Source organism: Dysidea avara, chromosome 10, assembly GCF_963678975.1.
Source record: "Dysidea avara chromosome 10, odDysAvar1.4, whole genome shotgun sequence".
NCBI lineage: Eukaryota > Metazoa > Porifera > Demospongiae > Dictyoceratida > Dysideidae > Dysidea > Dysidea avara.
The window spans coordinates 23878966-23902857 of NC_089281.1; the positions used below are offsets into that span (position 1 = coordinate 23878966).

At 38.0% G+C, this 23892-nt stretch overlaps 1 protein-coding gene across 1 annotated transcript; it reads left to right on the forward strand.

Annotated features, from left to right (window-relative positions):
* Window positions 1-6368: 6368 nt before the first annotated feature.
* LOC136269290 (uncharacterized) lies at window positions 6369-18106 on the forward strand. Its single transcript, XM_066064827.1, has 4 exons — window positions 6369-7801; window positions 13187-13328; window positions 15494-15986; window positions 17910-18106. Exons 1-4 carry the CDS (start codon window positions 6452-6454, stop codon window positions 17980-17982), a joined length of 2058 nt encoding a protein of 685 aa, XP_065920899.1. The 5' UTR covers window positions 6369-6451; the 3' UTR covers window positions 17983-18106.
* The last annotated feature ends 5786 nt before the right edge of the window (window positions 18107-23892 follow it).

Below are 23892 nucleotides of genomic sequence, written 5' to 3' on the forward strand. Positions count from 1 at the left end.
TAAAAACATGAAACTTTTTCCCAGTGAAACTTCCCCGTTTATGGTATAGCCAGGTATTGATTTGTTGAAAACCTTGATAATAAGGCCACTTTGTTTATGGCTGGATTAATGAGGTTTTCGTTAATAAGGCCACCTCACTAATAGGGCCACTTATTGTGGGTCCCAAACGTGGCCCTATTAATGAGGTTTCACTATAAGCCCTTTTTGCATTTTATGTGGAATTCTTGCAGATCCAGTAACCTGCAACGGATATTGTAACTCCATGAAATTATATGTTTTGTGTTTCCTATGTCCATTCCATCCAGGATTATTATTTTACACACGTCATCAGTGCGTTCATGATGAGTGAAGAATTCCAATAAACAGGTGATTATTTTGGATCAGGTGGAACATGGATATGACTCGGCAGGGAGCAACAGGATGATACGAGGAAGTCATATGTGACACACAACATTAATTTTGATGTTTCTTAATGTTCTTGTTGACTCATCTACTAAGTTAAATTTTAAATCAGTCACATGAAAAATGTGCATTAGCACTATAGTGGGGAAAGTAACCTACTCTAGTATAACCAGTACTGGTGAAAATGTGTAGTATAAAGCAATCTGTACACATTAATTTTAATGTTTTGATAGTCTTAAGCTACTGTGGATATGGTTTTAATAAGCAGCATCAGATGGATCTCCTCTTACAACACTTGTTTGCATTCAAAGTTGAGTTGAAGGGTTAACTAGTGTTTTACTGAAACAACTTGTAAAAGGCTAAACAGTGAATCCTCACTAGTACAAACATGGCTGTTGCATTAGAGTATTTTGCAGACAAAATTTTGTATGTTCTGTTAAAGTAAGTGAACTGGTCTCCGTATATAATCAGTGGGTTCACTAATCCGAACAAATTCACTAACCTGTACAGACTTTTTGTTAACTTGAGAACATAGTTGTTCGGATTAGTGAGGATCCGCTGCTGAGTGGAATACGCTTCTACCACTATCAACTTAATCCTTAATCAAAACATCCTCAGTTAAAGTAGTTACTATTATTTGTATTTATTACACATCTGTTCCAGCAGTAGGGACTTTGTCAATGATCCTTCCACACTATAGAACACTGTTACTACTTTTACTATTTTGAGAGTGGTTTTGTCTTGTCTCAGGGGAGCCCTGCTACACACACAAGCACGAACACACAATCTAAATATCCCTACCAAAGGATACCACCTTTGTACAGGCCAAGCAACAAATTTCTGTTCCACTATTAAATAAACTTCTCAGTAATATTATAATGGCATATATGTTACACAAGTATTTAATTTTTTGTTTTGTTTTGAGTTACTATGTCAGAATTCTTTACTGTTTGACTGTCTGGGGGCCAACAACACTCCATCGTATAACTCCAGCTGCTCCTAAGATTATATCACAGTCGTTCCAGCATCAGACATTGTCACTCTATCCTAATCAAGAAAACACAGCAATAATAGAGAACAGTGAGGGGAACCTTACTATATAGCAGCCAGCTCAATCATATTTTTGCAATCAATGGCTATTTTTTGTACCAGCCAGCTATGTAACAATACTGTTTAACCAACTTGGTACAACTTTTTGGTAAAGAAATATGCATATTCTTCATAAAAATTAATGATCCTTAACTTGATGGTGGCAGCTCCTGTAAACTTGCAACAAGTATCGTTTACTTCACAATTAAAATTTCAATATCTGATTTGATGTTACTAAACCCACAATCGAAGCTGACCAACCATGTAGCAAGAATTTTGAGTGTGAGTTACTGCTATTCATAACAAATAAGCCTCTTAGTTACAGCATTCATTTCAATTTCAGTATCCCAGAGAGCAGACTTTCAATTAAAGTAGCCAAAAGACATTTATCCAAAAGAATTTTTTATATGAGACACAGAACACCCACCACTTGCAGTTGTTTGATATAAATGCTCTGCTGGAACCACTGGTTGATCACAATGTGGTATCGTTTTTGCAACACAGTTTTTATTCTCCTTATGAAACACAATTTATAATTTTGGAAGGGAGAAAAGGGTCTGTGTCTAGCTCAAATCACACACTTGTCTTAATACCACTCAGATTATTGGTAGTGTTATTTTATGCACCTATCTATGTAATTCCCAACCTACAGGTACAACAGGGTATTTTAGTAGCAAATTTCCTTGTAATAAAAGAGTGTCATGCTGTGCGTAGGATTGTAGGCTGGATGCAAAGATTGCCACGCTACCTTAAATGATCAGAACATGCCACAGAATCTAGATCTGTAGAAAAACAAAGTGTTGTACCACACACCAACTAGATTGATCTTCTGTATAGCTGAGTGGGAAGATTGAGATACTCTATCTAATAAAAGTAGTCACAGCCACATGTGTAATTCATAGCTATCCTTTAACAAAAGAAGTTAACAAACTAGTGCAATAAAATATTAATTTATATACAATATCAAAACTAACGACCATAACACAGAAACAATTGATTTAACAAACTACAGCCATCAAAGGCCATACGAATAGGACAAAAGCATGGATGTTAAGTCCTCAATTGGTGTATGGAGGAGACCCTGGAGATGGGTTTGAGACTGATAGGTTCTCATACCTGTTTGTGCAATCTTCGTACATTCTGGTTGAGTTTATGGTTGCTTACATCACACATGTTTTACTCCTGGATTATTTTTAAGGGCGCTTAAAGTGATACTTTAAAATTCGCGATTTAAATATTTGCAAGAATTTGACACCTCGATTCTGCATCGATGTTCGGAGATCGATGCAAAATCATCGATGTTTTTAGATCGATGCTGTAACATCGATGCTGTAATTTCGATTACAAAACATCGATCACATCGAGTAAAAAAACATCGATGTGACGGTTTTTATCGAATTCAAAATATCGATTTTTGTCGCATTTGGCGCTCCATAATTCAGTGATTTTAAAATGTTTTTTTTATTTCTGCTTCCAAAGTACAGAGGTATTTGTATAGTAAAGTTTATAGATGACAAGTTTAATTGATTACATTGTTGCAGCACAAAATATAAAAATCACATTTTACTCAAGTACATGAACCTTTGCAATACAGGAAGTCACCAGAAACGTGACCTATCAAAGTTGTGGTGATGCATTTCAAAGTTGATGGATCACGTTTTCAGTTGGCGCTTTACGGTTTTGTTGCAAACATTCCACAAACCTCTGTATATCCCTCTATGAGTGGGATGCACATGATAGCTATTACGTGAGGCATGCAACCAAAGGATTCACCTATCAGCTTCCTAGCAACTGATATAACTAGACAGATGCTATAGCATCGAGGGGCGAGCTTAAGTAGTGATGCTCATGAATTGCAAAGTATGTACAAGTGTCATTTAATAAGCAGTACGTTCATGACGCAACCTGTGATACGAAAGTAACTGTGTCCTTTGAATTAATGGTATACACCAGTACAGGTGCTGACAGCAACTGGTCTTCAAGGTCGATGCTGCTTGTGTGAGGCACTGCATACGCCAAGATCTGATTTAGAATATCATTGAAAATGGTGACTTTATAAAAGGGTTGTCAAATGATGGCAGTTGGCGTGTAACAGCACTATCATTGCAATCCGTAGCAGCAACTTGTTCTCCTTTCGGATACAACACGTTCTCTTCTTCGTTGCGACAAAGCCCTTCGTTGATCTACAGTCATCTGTGCATACCTGCCTCTATCATATTCCCTACGTCTTGCAAGTCGCTCCTCTCTTTGCTCGGGGGTTTCCCTATTCCACCTGGCTCTGTACTGCTCCCTCCTTGTCCTCAATCTTTCTTCTTTTTCCATCTGCAATCTAATCCTGGCATGGTTCACCTTACGACTGAGCGATATTTAGAAATGGCATGATATTTCCGTGCACACACACCGTGGCATGGTTGACCTTATGAACCATATTTAGAAATGGCGTGATATTTCCGTGCACATACTCCGTGGCATGGTTGACCGTACGAACCATATTTAGAAGTGGCATGATATTTTCGTGCACGTACTCCGTGGCATGGTTCACCGTACGAGCGATATTTAGAATTTTCGTAGTTTTCCGTTTTCGATCGGGAATGGTTCACCGTACGCTAGTGTGGGGCTCGCTCAGGCTCGCCCCAATAAATGGGGAGCCATTAGTTACATGGCTACCATAATCGTAATTATGTCAGCTGGGTTGCTTCCAGCATGATCATGCATCTGCCAAATTTAATAACGAGTCACACATGTGACCATCCGTGCACTCAACAGTTAGGCCACTCCAATTTGTTTTTATGTTTCTGGTCATCTGAAGTTTAGCTTTGTGCACCACAAATCGCTCCTGTATTGTAGACCATCTATTCCCAATCTTTAGAACATGCTACTCTCCCTCAGGATTGGTTGTCAGCTAACATCACCCCTGTCTTCAAGAAGGGAAATCGAAGTTCTCCTGCAAATTATAGACCAATCTCACTAACATCAGTCCTTTGTAAAGTAATGGAACATGTTATTTTTCACCATACAATGTCCTTTTTTACATCACTAAACACTTTAAATCCTCTACAACATGGATTCAGGCCCAACCACTCCTGCCAAACACAACTAGTTGATTTTATAGATGAGATCCAACGATCTATGAATAGCCAGCAACAGACTGATTTATTGTTTATAGACTTTTCTAAGGCTTTTGACACAGTTCCTCACAAAAGACTATTAAACAAATTAAAATTCTATGGTATACGAGGGCCTCTTCTTCAATGGATCTCTTCCTGGCTAACCAAACGATATCAAAGGGTAATTGTTGATGGAGAATCATCTAGCGCAACAACTGTTAAGTCTGGGGTACCACAGGGTACTGTACTAGGCCCCCTTATGTTTCTTGTATATATTAATGACATAAATGAAAACATTACATCTTCAGTTCGATTGTTTGCTGATGACTGTGTTATTTACAAGACTGTTACAACACCGCAAGATTCAAAGCAGTTACAGGAAGACTTACATAAAATATGTGAATGGACTCACAAATGGCAAATGAAAATAAATGTTGAGAAATGTGCTGTGCTGAGGTGTACTCGTTTCCTGAACCCCATACAATATACGTATACCATATCAGGTCATAATGTCGATATAAAGAAGTGCCATACATACTTAGGTGTAGCGATTGATAACACTATGTCATGGTCATCACATATACAAACAGTAAGTAACAGAGCAACCAAAGTGCTAAATTTTATTAAACGAAACCTAAACAACTGCCCATCTGATACTAAAAGAACAGCGTATTTAACATTGGTTCGACCAATTATGGAATATGCCGCCCCAGTTTGGGATCCGTATTATAACACTGACATTTATAAGTTAGAAAAGGTGCAAAGAAGAGCTGCTCGATGGATTTTATCAGATTACTCCAGAAATAGTGTTACGTCATTATTGTCCTCTCTTAGTATACCTACATTACAACAACGCCATCAGTCATCAAGATTAACACTATTCTATAAAATAATTAATAATACACTACCGATCTCCATCCCCTCACATTATCAAAGAACTCAATTTTGTACCAGGCAACATCACCCCAATCATTTCATTCTGCCACAAGCAACCCTCAACACCTATAAATATAGTTATTATCCTAGAACTGTTAAAGACTGGAATGAGTTGCCAATTAATATAATAGAATCAAGAAATTTGGATGAATTTATTTATGTACTTAACCTTCACTACTGTAATTAATTATCAAATTGCATGTATGTATGTATGTATTTGATTGTACCATTTGGGGTTTTCACCCCCTGGGCAAACCAGCTGAGCTGATTGCCCAGTACCTAATCTTAAATCTAAATCTAAATCTTTAGTTTTAGATGCGGGCGGGCGGAATTCAGCAACAAAGCAATAATGAAGTGACTGCTCAATTAGAATGTTTTTGTGATTTTCTGACTGTTGTATTAGAGTATATCGATCTGTACTATGCACTATGCTCATTTCTTGCAGGTTTTCACTGATAAAAGACATAAAGACACGTAGCTAAGCGGTTAGATTTAGCATGTTTGTAGCAGCCCAATATTTGTTTCTGAAATCCAGCTTTTTCAAAAATCTGATGCGAACATATTCCCCATGTATTTCTGAAATTTCACTTTCTGTAAAAAAGGACGCGGGCGGTGGACCAGAAACATAATAACCAATTGGAGTGGCCTTAGCAAGCAGGGAGTGAATGAAATCACGTCACACTTGTAATAACGTCATTGTGACGCACTAGTGTGTTCAAACGCGGAAGCTACCTCTGAGGAGGGCGGCGCGTAGGGCGTACCCGTCAATATAAAGTAAAGCAATGGCGACATTGAAGGGACAAAGTAGTTTTGAACTGTCTGTGGTGACAAAGACAAAAGAAGAGCCAATAGGAGTCGGCTCGTATGCAAGTGTCTACGAAGTGATCGTACACGAGACGGTGTGTGCCGCAAAAGAAATGCATCCCATTCTGGTGAACACTGAAGATTCGAAATGGAAGTCAGTGTTTCTTGCGGAGTGTGAAAATTGTAGCAAAATTCTTCATCCTAACATAGTACAGTTCCTGGGAATTTACTATCCTAACGCGAGAGGAAAGAAAGCGAAGTTGCCATGGCTAGTGATGGAGTTGATGCACATCAGCCTAACCGGCCTAATTGAGAAATACGAGAAAGAAGATATTCCTTTGCATTTTAAGTTTTCCATTTTCCTGAATGTGTGTCAGGGTTTGCAGTTCCTCCACAGCCAGAACATCATCCACAGGGATCTGTACTCCAGTAACATTCTCCTTACTAAACATCTGGTAGCTAAAATAAGTGATCTTGGGATGGCTAAAATGATTTCACCGGGTTTTAGCAGACACACACAAACTCCTGGTAACATGGTGTTTATGCCTCCAGAGGCATTGTCAATCAACCCAGTATATGGTACTCCGATCGATGTTTTTTCACTTGGTTGTGTGTGTGTACATGTTACCAGCATGCAGTGGCCAACACCAAAGGATAGAGTAACAGAAAATGATGTTGTCCTTTCTGAAGTACAAAGAAGGGAATACCTTTTCGTTAAGATGTCTGAAATACCAGCATTGAGACGTTTAGTTGAAAGTTGTTTGCAGAAGAAACCAGAAGATAGGCCAGTTATTGGAGAAGTCATTACAGCATTGAAGGGTATTGAGTATAGCCATTCACCACACGAAGGTGATAACATTATTGACCTTTTTAATGCTGTCATGCAGCATGAGGTTAGTTGTAAGAAAGCAATAATTGAAAAGGATCAAGTAATTGCTCAGCAGACATTCCAATTACAAAGTAAAGATCAAGCACTGAAACAAAAAGATGAAGAGTTATCCACGAAAGATAAAGAGTTATCCATGAAAGATCAGCTAATAAAACAATTGCAAACTGTAAAACTACCACAAAAGGATCAAGTAATTGCTCAGCAGACATTCCAATTACAAAGTAAAGATCAAGCACTGAAACAAAAAGATGAAGAGTTATCCATGAAAGATCAGCTAATAAAACAACTGAGAACTGTAAAACTACCACAAAAGGATCAAGAGTTACAGCTAGCAAATAAAGCACTTTCCCAACAAACTCGTGAACTAGAACACAAAAATAATCAGTTACTTCAAAACAAACAACAAATCTGTCAACTTCAGCAAGAGCTAGAGTACCAAAATCATCAACTATCTGAAATAGATAAAATTTTGAAATGGAGATTTACTAAAGATGTAGAGGGAAATGGTTCACAACTAGCAAGTAGTCCACAGCAAATGAAGCAAGTTGATACAGAAATACGGTTTACTGCTAAAGTAGGTTTATCATTAAAGTGTGTAGGATGTACATTTGTGGTGTGTGACCATCGCTAAAAATGTGGGTTCCCAGCAAAAATAAAAGGAGGGTAATCAACGAAATTTTGAAAGCTTATTTTACAAGTTTATGAAAAAATTAAATAATTTTACAAGCTAGCAGGACTTTTACAATAAAAAGTTCTATTAAAAAGTAAAGGTGATCATATATCACCCTGGGGCAATGCAATGTGTTATGTAATACAATAACGAGTAATATACCACGGTACATGAGGAGTCTCTGAAATATCTGAAAATGAAAACCCTAAAAATTCCCCTCTATACGGTAACATCTATGTATGTAATAGTATATTTTTTAAAAATGAAGTGGGAATCCAAGAAATAAAAAGTAGTGAATGATGGTATTAAATGATTACATTGGCATGTAGTAACAATTATTTTCTTCATTACCAAAGTGGGGATTTCCCACCAAACAATGCTGTAATACCATCATTCATCTCTTGTTTCACTACGTTTTATCGCTTGGATCCTAAATACACTATATATGGTACCCCTCAAGCATAACAACATCTCACCAGAGTGCGAGTGATTTAAAAACTTGCTAATTAAAAGGCATGGCACCAGTTTCGCTCACGAGTATTCATTCCAAACGAAACAGGATGAATGCTCATGAGTGAAATGGGTGCCATGCTCTTTAATTAGTGAGTTTTTGCTCTTGCGAGATGATGTTGCGTTTGAGCAGTTACTGTAGTTTGTTAGATTTTTTATTATCATACAGTACTAATATATTAGGGATCAATGGGGAGTAGTACTGTATGTTATGGATCATGGGGTTTCGAATCATGCATGCTACAAGAAATTTGCTATTGCTGTTGCTATTGCACTGAGGTGCTGCTGCATTAATGTTATCTTTGCTGCAAGAATGCTATTGCTGCTGCATGAATGTTATTGTAGCTGCTGCTATCACTCTGAGGGCGACATTTCATGAAGATTATGTCTACCGCATGCCTATTACCACTGTGCCATTGTTATTACTGCTTCTGATAATGTGTATCCCAAACATTAATTGGTTGGTATGCAATATTGTCCAAGTATGGCTACTACGGCATCCAGTGATCCCCTCAGTTATCCAATTCTGTTTACGGCTGCTGCAAGAATATTATTGTTGTTGCATATATGTTATGGCTCTGGCAAAAAAAATTTCATTGCCACTTCGTGAAACATTATTGTGGCTGCATGAATGTAATCACTGCTGTGAACTTGAGGGTGCCGCTATTGCATGATTTACTGAGAGTGCAGAGACTAGCAGAGTACTGCATGATGCACTTGCTGTTGCATGATACGTAACTGCATGATGTACGAAAGTGCTGCTGCATGAAATTTATGGCTGCTGCATGTCTGCTATTACTGCTGACACTACTATTGAACTACAACTCTGCTGCAAGTATTTTGCTTCCACTATTTCATTGCTAGTGTCGCTGCCACTGCATGTATGCTCCTCGCTATAGGTTTGCGAGTCATCACTGCTTCTGCAGACAGGCAGGCATGTCCTATCTGTTGCTTGCACGTAATACCATGCTTATGCGACTGCTACACCATTCAGCGACCACCTCAGTTGTCTAATCCCACTCTATTACTACTAGCATGCATGCATTATCATTACTGTCACTGACACCATTATACTTCCATGATTAACCTACTACAAATGTGTAACCATTCTCCAATTCCCCCAACTCTATGCCATTAACCATGTAGCTGGTCCGTAATTGCATGCATCTCAATGGTCAACAGTGTCTTCTTTTATTTTTAGTAATACCATTATCTCCTTAAGCACGGCAGCTCTTAGACTTGCATGGGTTATTTCGTTTCCAAATTTGCTTATGTGAAATTTGCCACCAGCTAGTTACATTGCAGTAACTTTGCACCACCGCACATGCATGTGTGGCTGCTGCACTTCAGCTGCACAAAGTGGGGCAATTTTCCATACCATCTTGTATGCCTCATTTTCTCCTTCAGTTGCTTGCTCTCTTGTCCCATTCTAGCATATGCTTAGTTACCGCACAGGTACAATATTCACCCCTAAAGTTTCATACTTATTTGTACACATATACCTGGAAATAACTGGTTGTGATTTTTTTTTTCAGGCTCAGTATTAACTTATTTTCATTTGGTTGCTCATTTAACTTGTAATATCTCCAGACTGTTGCATAACTATAGCTCAATGGCTGTTACTTTCTGCAGGCTTGCTCCATGCTCGTGCACATGTGCATGTGTTCATTGGCTGCTGCATGCGAATAGGAGGTGCATATATTGATATTGAGATTGCACATTCGCTCTCCATGTATGTAATAATACCTTGCTACAGTGTTTCCCTGGCTTAACAGTAGGATAAGTGTTATTGTCTAGGGCTCTTTGCAAGCTTTCCATTCCTCTGCAACCTATCTACATTCTTATACAATTAAATATTTACAGGTACTTTTTGTTATGGATGTGCCACACTTGTCCTTGTACACATAAATTGCTGCTTACCTTATTAACCCTAGCTTGTTTTGGGGGTACATACCTTCAGACCTCAGTTGCACTTGCCTTGTCAGTGTTTGTGTGCATAGAGTTTGTGTGCACAAAAATACTCATGTACTTTCAACTTGAAAAGCGTCTGCATACAATATTAACTGCTATATTTCTATTCGAGTTCATGCGATCAGTGGATATAAAGCTATAACCAATGTCTAAAATCATTGCAGACTTATTTACTATGTATGTAGCCTCTTTAGCTCCAGTTGTAAGTTTACTTGTGCTTTACCAATGTCTGTATGTACAGTGCTTTGCTGTATTCAAACTCTGAACACAACTGTTGTTGCTGCTGCTTATGTGCTTATGTTTATGTTCTGCTTACATGCTTGTAAGAAAAATTGCTACATACAGTGCATACCAATTAATGGCTGTTGCTAATTTTGCAGACTCATTTAATGCTCACTAATGTGTGTGTACATTTGTTGCTGCATACAGGTAGCTGATGCTTGTATACAACCATTTGCAGGCCTACTGTATACATTCATGCTATATTTTCACACTGCTTTATATTCATGCTGTATTTGCACTCTCCTTTATACTCATAGGTACTCATGTATTAGTCCCTGCTGGTCCTGCAAAAACTCTACTTCCCTGCATTCAGGCTTAGCATGTTGCTTACAGCTATTGGTACACACACAGACTCACTTAGTTGCATGCTCATTTAGTATGGTTGTAATTTGCTAAATACCATCTGAATGTGTCATCTGCTTCATGCATGTCTGTGCTATGTATAGTTATTCTAACTAGCTACAATAATATTACTGTCTGTGTACTATCATGATTTTTATTATATGTGGAGTAAAGAAAGCTTGGGCAACTGGGAAAATTTGGAGGAATTTAGATATGCTAGTTACGTAACTGTAAAGCTTAATCAATCTATGCCATTATTAATGTTTGTGACATAGCTATGTCTGTCATTTTTGGTTGCTGGTCATCAATTGCTGTCGTTTGACATTTATTTGCAGTTTGCTATCATCAGTTGTTTTCCAGATAATACTAAGTCGCAAATGCTATGTTCATTAATCGACCCTGTTTATGGAAGAGCTTACTGCTTGCCCTATAATTAATATCTATATTATATAATCTATATATTGTCATGTAATGCATAATCTTATGTATATCTCATTTACTATTATGGTGTCATCATGTTCTTGTTGATTGTTGTGTATTGTTACATACACTACCGGCTTTGTGCAAAATGTTAAGTACTTAGCATTAGGGAAAAGTAGGCAATGATAGAGCTTGGTGCGGTGGTAGGGTGGATAGCTAGGCAAATAACTGTGTATATATGAGTACATATGTGTAATAGAGTCCTCAATAAATGGTGGCAGTTGCCACTACTCCCAGGGGTGGGCCACAGCAACCAACATGTTAAGTCACTGGTAGGGAAGACTCGTTGAAGTACATTCCTGTCAAAACCACAGATAAACAACTTCAGTGTTTTCATCATTAATAAATCGGTGTATTCTTGCAGGATGGCATAAGGCTCTTTAAAAGTAACATCACTGCATGCTACATAGCTACATGAGCAGTGCTGGTGTTAAATGCTTGGTCTCTGTTCCTGGAATTAAAATGTTTAACGTGGAGATTGTCCTGCATGTAGGGCAGGTACCAATATATTTAATAGTTATACCTTGACCACGAGGGATGTGCCTGATATATATGCCCAAGCCCAAGGGCCACAGGCCTGAGGGTGCGGGTATATGGCCATGGTATATACCTAAAATATACTACTCAGGTATTGCTCACCTAGTAGATGAAGGAAGACGAACCTGCGTTCCCCACATTACTTTTATACAGAGGTTTGCAAATATTGATTGTGGCTTTAAATGATGGAACAAAAAGAAATGATTGTGGGTTTTGCTGGTTGTAGTGATGCCATTTTTAGCCAAATAACCACTTTGTGGATGCCCGAAGTACTAATCATGATATCGCCCTATGGTTAGGACAATACATGAAATATTGCCTTATGGTCTCCTTTGATCTGTGGTGTCAAAAAGTGGTATATATTTGCCTAACCGCAAGTGAGTAAATATATATATATACTCAACTGTTTCCAGGTAGGCATACGTGTATATACTTACCTGTGGTTTGAGCTAAATACACACCTGGCAGCTCGTTTAAAGTTTCACATGATCATGGTGTATATGTGACCGGATCTGAAAGAATCCCATATGTTAGCGTATTTTTCGAATTCCATTTTGTTACATTTTCTTTATCTAGGTAACCAAAGAAATGGTCCACCAAAGTTTCAGCTCTAGAAACCTTGAAGTTTCAAAGATACAGGGCTACAAAGTGGCAGCAACAGGAAAACTGATTTGTACAGTGACAATACAGAAAATAAACCACAGGCGCTTAATTAAACGGTCATAACGCACGAATGCAATTTTCTACCAAGACGAAATTTACACCATTGGATTCTCCATGGACAGGCGAATCCAGTGCTGGGTACATTTTGCCTTCCAGGTTCTTCCTACAACCAGGGTGAAGCCAAAAAACAGTAGTAAACCCCTCATCCAATGTGAGGCAGACTATCGCTCATAATTTACATCTCCTTGGGAGCACTGACATGAAACCGGACTCCTCTTGCTTTGGGGATCATGATGGTACCACGGTATTTTCCGTTACCACCTTCCTTCACTGTGAAACAAACGCTCAAAAAATTTATGGATTTCTTTTCGATTTCGTAATTATTTCACCCATTGCGTTTATTGCATTATACTGTAAAAATTAGGCTTGCACTAATGTATACAGATCCGGTCACCTATATCTTTATTTTGTGAAAATTCATATACATGTACTACTTGTTATTAGCACAAAGATGAGGATATGTCACGTAAGAAAATGAAACAGCTGCTCAAAGGATCTCATAAGCAAATGGAAATTCCTTCAGTTCACACCATTCCACTGCCAGCACATGTAAGAGGAGGAACAAATGAAACTGCAGAGAGTAAAAGTTAGTTATCATAGTGTCATATGCATATAAATATATATTAAAAATTATAAATTTAAAAATGAAGTAAGGTTCCAAGTGATAAAAAGTAGTGAAACAAGAGATGAACAATGGTAGCTATTACAGCATAGCTCAGTGGGAAATCCCTACTTTGGCATGGTATAACAATTATTTTGTGTTCAATGCTAAAGTATGGATTAATGCCAAAGTAGGGATTTCCCACTGAGCTATGCTGTAATAGCTACCATTGTTCATCTCTTGCTTCACTACTTTTTATCGCTTGAAACCCTACTTCATTTTTAAATTTATAATTTTTAATATACTTAGTTTATTTAGTTTTTGTTAAAGCATACAGCCAGCTATAAACATGTGACTGTTCTATTAGGGTGACTGCTGTATTAGAGTACCTTGAGTCATGTGTGCTTGCCCAAAAAGAGGTGTAGTCATTGTGGTTTCGATCGATTGTTAGACTAGAGTATCTTGAATCAGCCTACCAACCTGAAGGTGTGTGGTCACAAATACAGCTAGCGTAAAAGAGGCGTGGTCTCGATTTGATAGATCGGTATTACGTAGAATGAAGAATAGGCGTGGCCTTGTGACCTATCATGGAGTACAGTACGCAAGGAAATTTTGACGTAAGAAAAATTTGACGAATTCACACTTCAGCAGATTTGACAAAAAAAAATGTTGATGAAAATCAAGAAATTGTAGACAAAACCTGTACTTTTAAAGGCGCTTATAAACACTTGATGAATTTAAATTTGACGAATTAAACCAATTTGTCAAATTCGTCAAATTTTGCTGATGTCTAAATTTCCTTGCATACAGTCAGTACCAGTAGCGCAGCACAAATCCTATGTGCTTTGTGGTATAATAATTGAGATCTACACATGCACAAGGAGCCAAGACTAGTGTAATTGAAAATAAATTTATCACTAATTTAATTAACACCATCACTACACAAAACAATACACACACACACACTCAATACACACATAAGGAGTCAAGCCTGAAAGTACATGCATCACTAATTTAATCAACACTATTGCTAATTTAATTAACAACACCACCTCACACAATACACACTCAAGCAAGCACACACACACACACACACTCAATACACACATAAGGAGTCAAGCCTGAAAGTACATGCATCACTAATTTAATTAACACTATTGCTAATTTAATTAACAACACCCACCTCACACAATACACACACATGCAAGCACACACACACTCAATACACACATAAGGAGTCAAGCCTGAAAGCACATGCATCACTAATTTAATTATCACTATCGCTAATTCAATTAACAACACCACCTCACACAATACACATGCACACAGACACACAGACACACACACACATTTATCTACACTTACATTCCACAGTGATGGTAAAAAGGTATTATTACGTTGGCAACATTGTGGTAGGGAAGCAAAAACATGCATCCATGTTGTGGAATTTAATTAAAATACCTAAACTTAATAGTGGGACCAGATGATGAACAATGGATAGTTTTTTCCATTTTATTTGGATACTTTAAGGACAAGTATGCATGTCTGTAATATACACTACATTGATGCTTATGACACAGCTATACACGTGTGACTGTTCCATTAGGGTGACTGTGCTGCTATTATTATAAATATAGTTAACAAAATAATTGTTTTGACATGCCAAAGTAGGGATTTTCTCACAGAGCTATGCTGTAATACCATCATTCATCTCCTGTTTCACTGCTTTTTATTGCTTGGATCCCCACTTCATTTTTAATTTTTTTTAAATATACTAGTAGATATGCTAGCAGACATTCAATCCCTAATTCGGTATAGACGAATGAAGGATTGAATGTCCTCTGATTAAAGCAACCTTCCTTGTTTCTCTTCTTTTTTTGCTATGATTCCTAATTGAACGTAAAATTCCTTGTACAACTCTCTCTTTAAATGCCTATAGATCCAACTGCTTTCTTGTGTTCTATATGCATATTGGTAGCACTGACTCTCTATGTTTTGCCAAAACAGCACATGTAAAATGTATTCAGCATAATCTCTGCAAGAATAATGAATTTATGTATGTATGTTAGTGGAAATTTGCAAGCAATAGTAAATGAACTCTACGTATATTGTATTGACAGCATAAGTGTAATCTCAATGTTGTTGGTTAGATTGTCCGATTTGTTTTGAATCACTGAAAAGCATGGCCCCTACAGCAGTGACCTGTTGCAAGCATTGCAAGCAAGGATTTTGTAAGTCATGTCTTGATGAGGCCATGAAGTACAAGCCATACTGTCCCACCTGTACTTTACCATTGAGGAAAATAACTGGAAATCAACTAAGATGTGGTACCATGAGCACTCACATCATGCATGAATGTTTACCTGGTTATGAGAAGTATGCTACCATCTGTATCAGATATGACATTCCTGGTGGAAAACAAGGTCCAGAACATCCTAACCCTGGGATTTATTTTAATGGTAAATCGTGTCCTGCTTACTTACCAAATTCACCTGAAGGACAGAAAGTTGCTCGACTACTCAAGAAGGCTTTTGATGCTGGATTGGTATTTACTGTGGGGACGTCCCACACAACTGGGGCCAAAGATACTGTAGTCTGGAATGATATCCATCATAAGACAAACACACATGGAGGTCCAGAAAGGTTGTCATTTTGTGTTGTAGCTACATACAGTATCAATTATTTGGTGTTAAAAATTGGGCAATGCTTCATCTGTCTGAAGGTTTTTCAGCAGTGCACCAGTGCTTTTACCATTATAAAGTCTTATTGATACCACTAGTATAAGATAGGTGAAAAGAAAAATTAGTTGCGTTTTATTAACAGTTGAATACAAGTTGTTTATGTACAAGTACACAAAAAAATTAGAATTTTCAACTAGAGTAAGGACCATAGCACATTGATAAGCTTGTTTCAGTACTTTTTATTGATGTGCTGTGGTCCCTGCTCTAGTTTAAAATTCCAAAAAGTTTTGTGTACAGTGAAACCTCATTAACAGGGCCACCTTTGGGACCCACAATAAGTGGCCCTATTAGTGAGGTGGCCTTATTAATGAAAATCTCATTAATCTGGCCATAAACAAAGTGGCCTTATTATCAAGGTTTTCAACAAGTCAACACCTGGCTATAGTAATGAGCCAGTCACATGAAGAATCGCATAAGTCCACAGTACATCATGCTTGAACAGTATATTTTGGAACAGTAATGTGTAACTACCCAAAAAATTTGTTGAAGCAACAATACTTGAATTTCTTGACATTTTAAACTAGTTTTTTTTTTGAAATACACTGACTACTTACATGAAAGGAGAAAAGGCATAAGTGCATAGGATATGATTGGACTTATGCCGCTCTTCAACTGTCAGGCTCAGTTGCTGTAACAGCTATATACGCATACTACAGGTTTCATCATAATGCACAGATAGGATTATTCGTTACTTGAGGCATAATGTCTACTAAAAGCATGAAGTATGCACATTGCTAAAACTATTGGCATAGCTTTTGGCAGGAACTCAGGAGCAGAAACTTTTGTAGTGATGCGCTGACTGTCTGTTCAGCTGGCCCCTTTATTGAGGGAATATTGTGTTAGTTTCACCAGTTTGGTCTTACAGTATGTGGCCACTGGCCTTATTAATGTGGTGACCCAATTAATGAAAATGAAAATGAAATCAATGGAACAGTATGGAAGATACATCTGGACTTTCTGAACCTGGCAAGGTAGTCTTATTAATGAGGTGACCACTAAGTGAGGTTTCACTGTACTTGTTTGTTAACTTTTTTTGTAAGCAATTATTATGATTGGTGAACCCACGATACTGCATCAAAAGAAAGAATTGACACCACGCACCCCAACTATATCAATAATCATCTGAAAAGTGAAGTCATTACACTTCGTTGTCAGCTATGTTCAACCCGTTACACAGCATCAAGAACTGTTCAAAAAGTATCTTGCAATCAAAGTAGCCACCATGAAAATTACGAACAATTTCTGTTAATACGAAGGGAAGCCGTCATGTGCTACCACCAAATAGACACTTTTTGCTCTCATTAAAGATGAATGGAACACAAAGGAGGACACTGGTAAGTCCATGAAGAATGCATTGTATATACTGCGGTATGCCAAATGGCACCTCTCAGGCAGAAGCAGTGAAAGAATCAAGCCCGTAGCCTTAGCTTTATCGAGTTACGCTTGTCTGAAGGGATCAATCATGCAGTCAGTAGAAAATTCTGTTAGACTTTTTTTTAATTCTGTAACAACTTGTTGAAAGCATTTCAGGTTGATCTGAAAGCTTGTTTGGGCTTAGTTTTACCTACCTCACTGTCGTCAGGGAAAATTGAGGCTGGTTATTGGGTGTTTTTTTCATGGGCCACGCCTACTCCTTTGTGGTCCCTGCTATACAGTACTACTATTGTACTGTATGATAATGGTATCTAACTAGATTCATTGAATTTTCAATTGTTTTCCTTTAATAGATAAATGCAATTGATTAAAATATAATGCTTGCTTTTATATTTTTTGTGAATTTAATTGATATCTATCATGTTCCTCTTATTCTTTACTTTTTGTATAGCTATGGTTATCCAGACCCAACCTACTTGAACAGAGTAACTGAAGAACTTGCAGCTAAAGGAATAAAAGAGTGATACAATACTGCTTTAGTAAATTGTTGAATGAATACTCTTAAATATTTTTACTGACTATTAAAATTTGCTGTATTGCAATGTATATTTGCTATCCATATTAGTGTGAATGTTCTTGCAAGAGTTTGTAGGCTACTTCATATGCCCTGCAAGGAAAAAGATGATGTGAAATTGATGCCTCAATACATGTTTTCCCTGCATTCTGTGGAGAAGATGGCAATAAGAATACAATTAAGGCAGACTGAGCAGATATTCATATATCCTAAAACAGCCTGCACATGTCATAAGGGAGATTGTTATTCAATGTTACAGCTTAAATTGTGTGCTGCATCATCATAGCCCAGGGGCGGATCTAGGGGGTGGGCTTTGGGGGCTGAAGCCCTCCCCTTCACCTTTAGGCTTTACTTGATCAATATGCTGAGGATTATAATGAAATTTTGTCTTAGCATAATCAAGACACACGGTAGTGTGTCGTGCGGCCCAAGAAGCGGGTTTTACTCTTTTCACCACCTTTCATAACCCTTACGTAATATTAAGCTCAAAAGCATCCAGACTTCCTACTGTAGTTGTTGCTCTCTCTCTTCGACTTTAGGGCACGCATCTAGTAGTTGCCGCGAGTAGTCGACTTTAGGGGATACGTCCAGTAGTTGCCGCGAGTAGTAGACCTTAGGGGAAGCATCTAGTAGTGTTAGCGTTAGGTTAGGGTTAGAGTTCAGCTTTGGTTTCTTCTTCACCTTTAGGGTTAGGTTCTTCTTACTATATACAGCTTATTTCGTTAGTCACATTTATAAGATACAAAAGAAGGGAGTCAACGAAGCTAGCAGCGGTAGCATAATCGGTAGCACACTGGGCCATCACACTGGGATCCTGGGTTCGATCCCCCTTCTAACTGCACTTTGTTTTTCGCCTTTTTGGTTCACCATTTTTTGTCTAAGTTCTGTAGGGTTATGAAATAGGGTGAAAAGAGTGATACCCCCCAAGAAGCCGGCGCGTAACACAAGTGAGTATATTGACAGGAAGAAAGAAAACGCAATTTTCGCACCTCCGTAGCTCTGTGCTGCCTTGATGAAACAAGACGATTTTTGCTGTGGACACTCCCTCCACCTTCAGCACTCCACATTCCAAATTTGGGCGAAATCGCTTCAAGCGTTCCCGAGATATGCGACTTCAAAAATTGGCTTAGTTTCTTCGTTCTTTTTTTCTTCCTCTTTTCGCACACTTACAAAAACTGCTATAAAACGCGATCGCCTTGAAATTTGGCACACAGAAGGGGGGTATAAAGGCGCATCTCTGTACCAACTTTGGCTGGAATACGATAAACAGGCAAAGAGTTATGAGCGATTATTCCCGTAAAATAACACCAATATGTTGTCACGCCTACAGGGTAAACCGCGTATGGGAAGAAGCTGAAAATCGGTGGGTGAATAGGTTAACTATTGAACCTCAAACCTTTTCTGGTTTGAAAGAAATCGAGCTAAAAACCAGGAAGATACAACGAAAAAACCAACAGTGTGTAACAATTACGCAATCGAGATTAGCTAATAAAAAACTACTGCTTGCCACGCCTACCAGGTAAACCGCTTGGGGTAATGCTTTGAAAATCGCTGTACAGATGGAGTTATCATCTTAGAAAGGCTCTTCAATGGTGTAGAAGAATCAGACTTAAAGCCACGGAGTTATAACACGAAATCCAACTTGGTGTAGCAAGTGCGAGATCGAGATACTCTAATAGAGCAGTCATCCTAATAGAGCAGTCACCCGAAGATAATTCAAGAGATCAGTTAGAAACAAGTAACCTGTATAGAGATCAGCTACAAACAAGTCACCCTGTAGAGAGATCAGCCACAAACAATTCACCCTGTAGAGAGATCAGCTAGAAGAAGTTACCTTGTAGGGAATTCATGAAACTATAGAAAGAGATAATTCAGCTAGAAGAAATCACCTTGTAGAGTTCAACTACAAAGAAACCACAATGTAGAGAGTTCAGCTACAAACAAATCGCCCTGTAGAGAGATCAGCTAGAAGAAGTTACCCTGTAGAGAGTTCAGCTACAAAGAAACCATCATGTAGAGAGTTCAGCTGCAAACAAACCACCTGTAGAGAGTTCAGCTACAAACAAATCTCCCTGTAGAGAAATCAGCTAGGAGAAGTTTCCTTGTAGAGAGTTCAGTTATAAAGAAACCACCATGTAGAGAATTCATTTACAAACTAGTGACCCTGTAGCGACATCAGCTAGAAGAAGTTACCTTGTAAAGAGTTCAGCTACATAGAAACCATTCTGTAAAGAGTTCAGCTGCAAACAAATCACCTGTACAGAATTCAGCTACAAACAAATCACCCTGTAGAGAGATCAGCTAGAAGAAGTTACCTTGTTGATAGTTCAGCTACAAACAAATCACCCTGTAGAGAGATCAGCTAGAAGAAGTTACCTTGTAGAGAGTTCAGCTACAAAGAAACCATCATGTGGAGAGTTCAGCTGCAAACAAATCACCTGTAGAGAGTTCAGCTACAAACCAATCTCCCTGTAGAGAGATCAGCTAGAAGAAGTTACCTAGTAGAGAGTTCAGTTACAAAGAAACCACCATGTAGAAAGTTCAGCTACAAACTAGTGACCTTGTGGAGACATCAGCTAGAAGAAGCTACCTTGTAGAGAGTTCAGCTACAAAGAAACCATTCTGTAAAGAGCTCAGCTGCAAACAAATCACCTGTACAGAATTCAGCTACAAACAAATCACCCTGTAGAAAGATCAGCTAGAAGAAGTCACCTTGTAGAGAGTTCAGCTACAAAGAAACCATCATGAAGAGAGTTCAGCTACAAACCAATCTCCCTGTAGAGAGATCAGCTAGAAGAAGTTACCTAGTAGAGAGTTCAGTTACAAAGAAACCACCATGTAGAAATTTCAGCTACAAACTAGTGACCTTGTGGAGACATCAGCTAGAAGAAGCTACCTTGTAGAGAGTTCAGCTACAAAGAAACCATTCTGTAAAGAGCTCAGCTGCAAACAAATCACCTGTACAGAATTCAGCTACAAACAAATCACCCTGTAGAAAGATCAGCTAGAAGAAGTCACCTTGTAGAGAGTTCAGCTACAAAGAAACCACCATGTAGGGAGTTCAGCTAGAAGAAGTTACCTTGTAGAGAGTTCAGCTACAAAGAAACCATCATGAAGAGAGTTCAGCTACAAACAAATCACCCTGTAGAGAGGTCAGCTAGAAGAAGTCACCTTGTAGAGAGTTCAGCTACAAAGAAACCACCATATAGAGAGTTCAGATGCAAACAAATCACCCTGTAGAAAAATCAGCTATATACAAACAAATCATCCTGTAGAAAGATCAGCTAGAAGAAGTTACCTAGTAGAGAGTTCAGCTACAAAGAAACCATCATGAAGAGAGTTCAGCTGCAAACAAATCTCCCTGTAGAGAGTTCAGTTAGAAGAAGTTACCTTGTAGAGAGTTCAGCTACAAAGAAACCATTCTGTAAAGAGCTCAGCTGCAAACAAATCACCTGTATAGAATTCAGCTACAAACAAATCACCCTGTAGAGAGATCAGCTAGAAGAAATTACCTTGTAGAGAGTTCAGCTACAGTAAAAAGAAACCACCATGTAGAGAGTTCAGCTGCAAAGAAATCACCCTGTAGAAAATTCTGCCACAAACAAATTGCCCTGTAGAAAGATCAGTTAGAAGAAGTTATCTTGTAGAGAGTTCAGCTACAAAGAAACCACCATGTAGAGAGTTCAGCTAGAAGAAATTACCTTGTAGAGAGTTCAGCTACAAAGAAATCATCATCTAGATAGTTCAGCTGCAAACAAATCACCTGTAGAGAGTTCAGCTACAAACAAATCTCCCTGTAGAGAGATCAGTTAGAAGAAGTTACCTTGTAGAGAGTTCAGCTACAAAGGAACCATTCTGTAAAGAGCTCAGCAGCAAAAAAATCACCTGTACAGAATCCAGCTACAAATAAATCACCCTGTAGAGAGAACAGCTAGAAGAAGTTACCTTGTTGATAGTTCAGCTACAAACAAATCACCCTGTAGAGAGATCAGCTAGAAGAAGTTGCCTTGAAGAGTGTTCAGTTACACAGAAACCACCATGGACAGTTCTGTAATAAATATATGTATTATATATATAATTTGTACATTTACTGATAAAATCAGAAATATTTAAGGTACATCTGCTTCATCTTCTCTTCTTCCTGTGGTAAAGAAAAAAAGATAGGTTAAAAAAGTCCCAAAGCAGGCCATAGGCCGGCTTTGGGGTATACAAATACAAAAAGAAGTGAAATTTAATCCAAAACAGCCAAGCTGTAAAAAAAGTGTGCAGCCCTCAAAAAGGCTATGGTGAAAAAAGATGTGAAATCCAAGGTGGCGGCCAAGAAATGGCTGTGATGGTAGGTTAATGGTAAAAATTTTAATAACGACAATTCAGGTGAATTTTGTGCCAATTGACCAAGCGGCACCAAAATTCACCTGAATTGTTGTTATTAAAATTTTTACCATTAACCTACCATCACAGCCATTTCTTGGCCGCCACCTTGGATTTCACATCTTTTTTCACCATATCCTTTTTGAGGGCCGCACACTTTTTTTACAGCTTGGCTGTTTTGGATTAGATTATATAATCACTAATAATACAAATATCCATAAACCCACCTTATAAACATCTTTCCAAGGCATTATTAGTGGATTTATGCTAAAGTTTATGCAACAAGGACCCGGATCAGCATTGGAGGTGTACAAGATCGAGATACTCTAATAGAACAGTCACCTAACTACTCTAATAGAACATTCATTCAGTGTAAACATAAAAGTTGGTTCTGTTATGGAATCTGCCTGTGCCTATACATACAGTGAAGTGCATTGGTCTGTTTAAATGGCTTGTTCATCTACTTGTGTATATAGTTATTGTATACTTAATTCAAGTACACAATTTCCATTGAAAATGCTCTCAGATTCAATCTCGTATCATTCAGATTTCAAAATTTTCCAGTTTCAACATTATCATTCTATCATGCATGAAATTGTGAGAGGGTGCATCATGTGCTTGGTTGTCTGAACCTACCCAAACCTTTCCATTAGCAAATGCGGCAGAGAGCCATATATCTAAAGGCAGTATATACAGGCAGAAATATGCATTTTATGTGGAAATGTCTCCAAATTGCAGCATCTATTTTTGAAAAATTTGTCCCCAGCATGCTTCACATGCTGGGAGGTTTGCACACCTCTATCCAAGAGATTAATACCTTGAGTTAGCCCCCCCCCCCCCCCCTTTTATAAATCCTAGACCCGCCCCTGTAGCCATCAGTGATGGGCAAGTTACTTTTACAAGTAACTAGTTACATATTACATATTACTTGCAGCTGAACTATTTAGTTACAGTTACATATTACCAATAAAATAAAGTAACTGTAATAATATTACATATTATATTACTTTGTGCCCACAGCCTTAAGCTGTCACGTTTGAAACTACCACCTTATCACGTGACACGATTGCGTTGTTGGACAATGTGCAAATCTTGATTATAAGTAAGAAGCTGGTGAATAAGCCTCATTCAGTAGTCTTTATTAGCTAGGCGTTACTCAGTGGATTACTAACGAGATTAGTAACTTCGTTACTTGTAGTAATAATATTACGTAATATTAGATTCGTTACAGTAATTATATTACTAAGGTAACGCGTTACATTTGTAAGTAAAGTAACTTGAGTTATATTACCTGTTTTTATAGCTTATTTCGTTATATTACTTAGTTACCACAAAAGTAATAATATTACGTAACGCGTTACTTATGTAATGTAACGCGTTACTCCCAACACTGGTAGCCATTACTGTTGTCAAACTGGCAAACAGTCCAAAAATTTTGTTTTGTCAAATAAAAACAAAGCAGATTGTTTACTAAGATGAAGTCACTGAA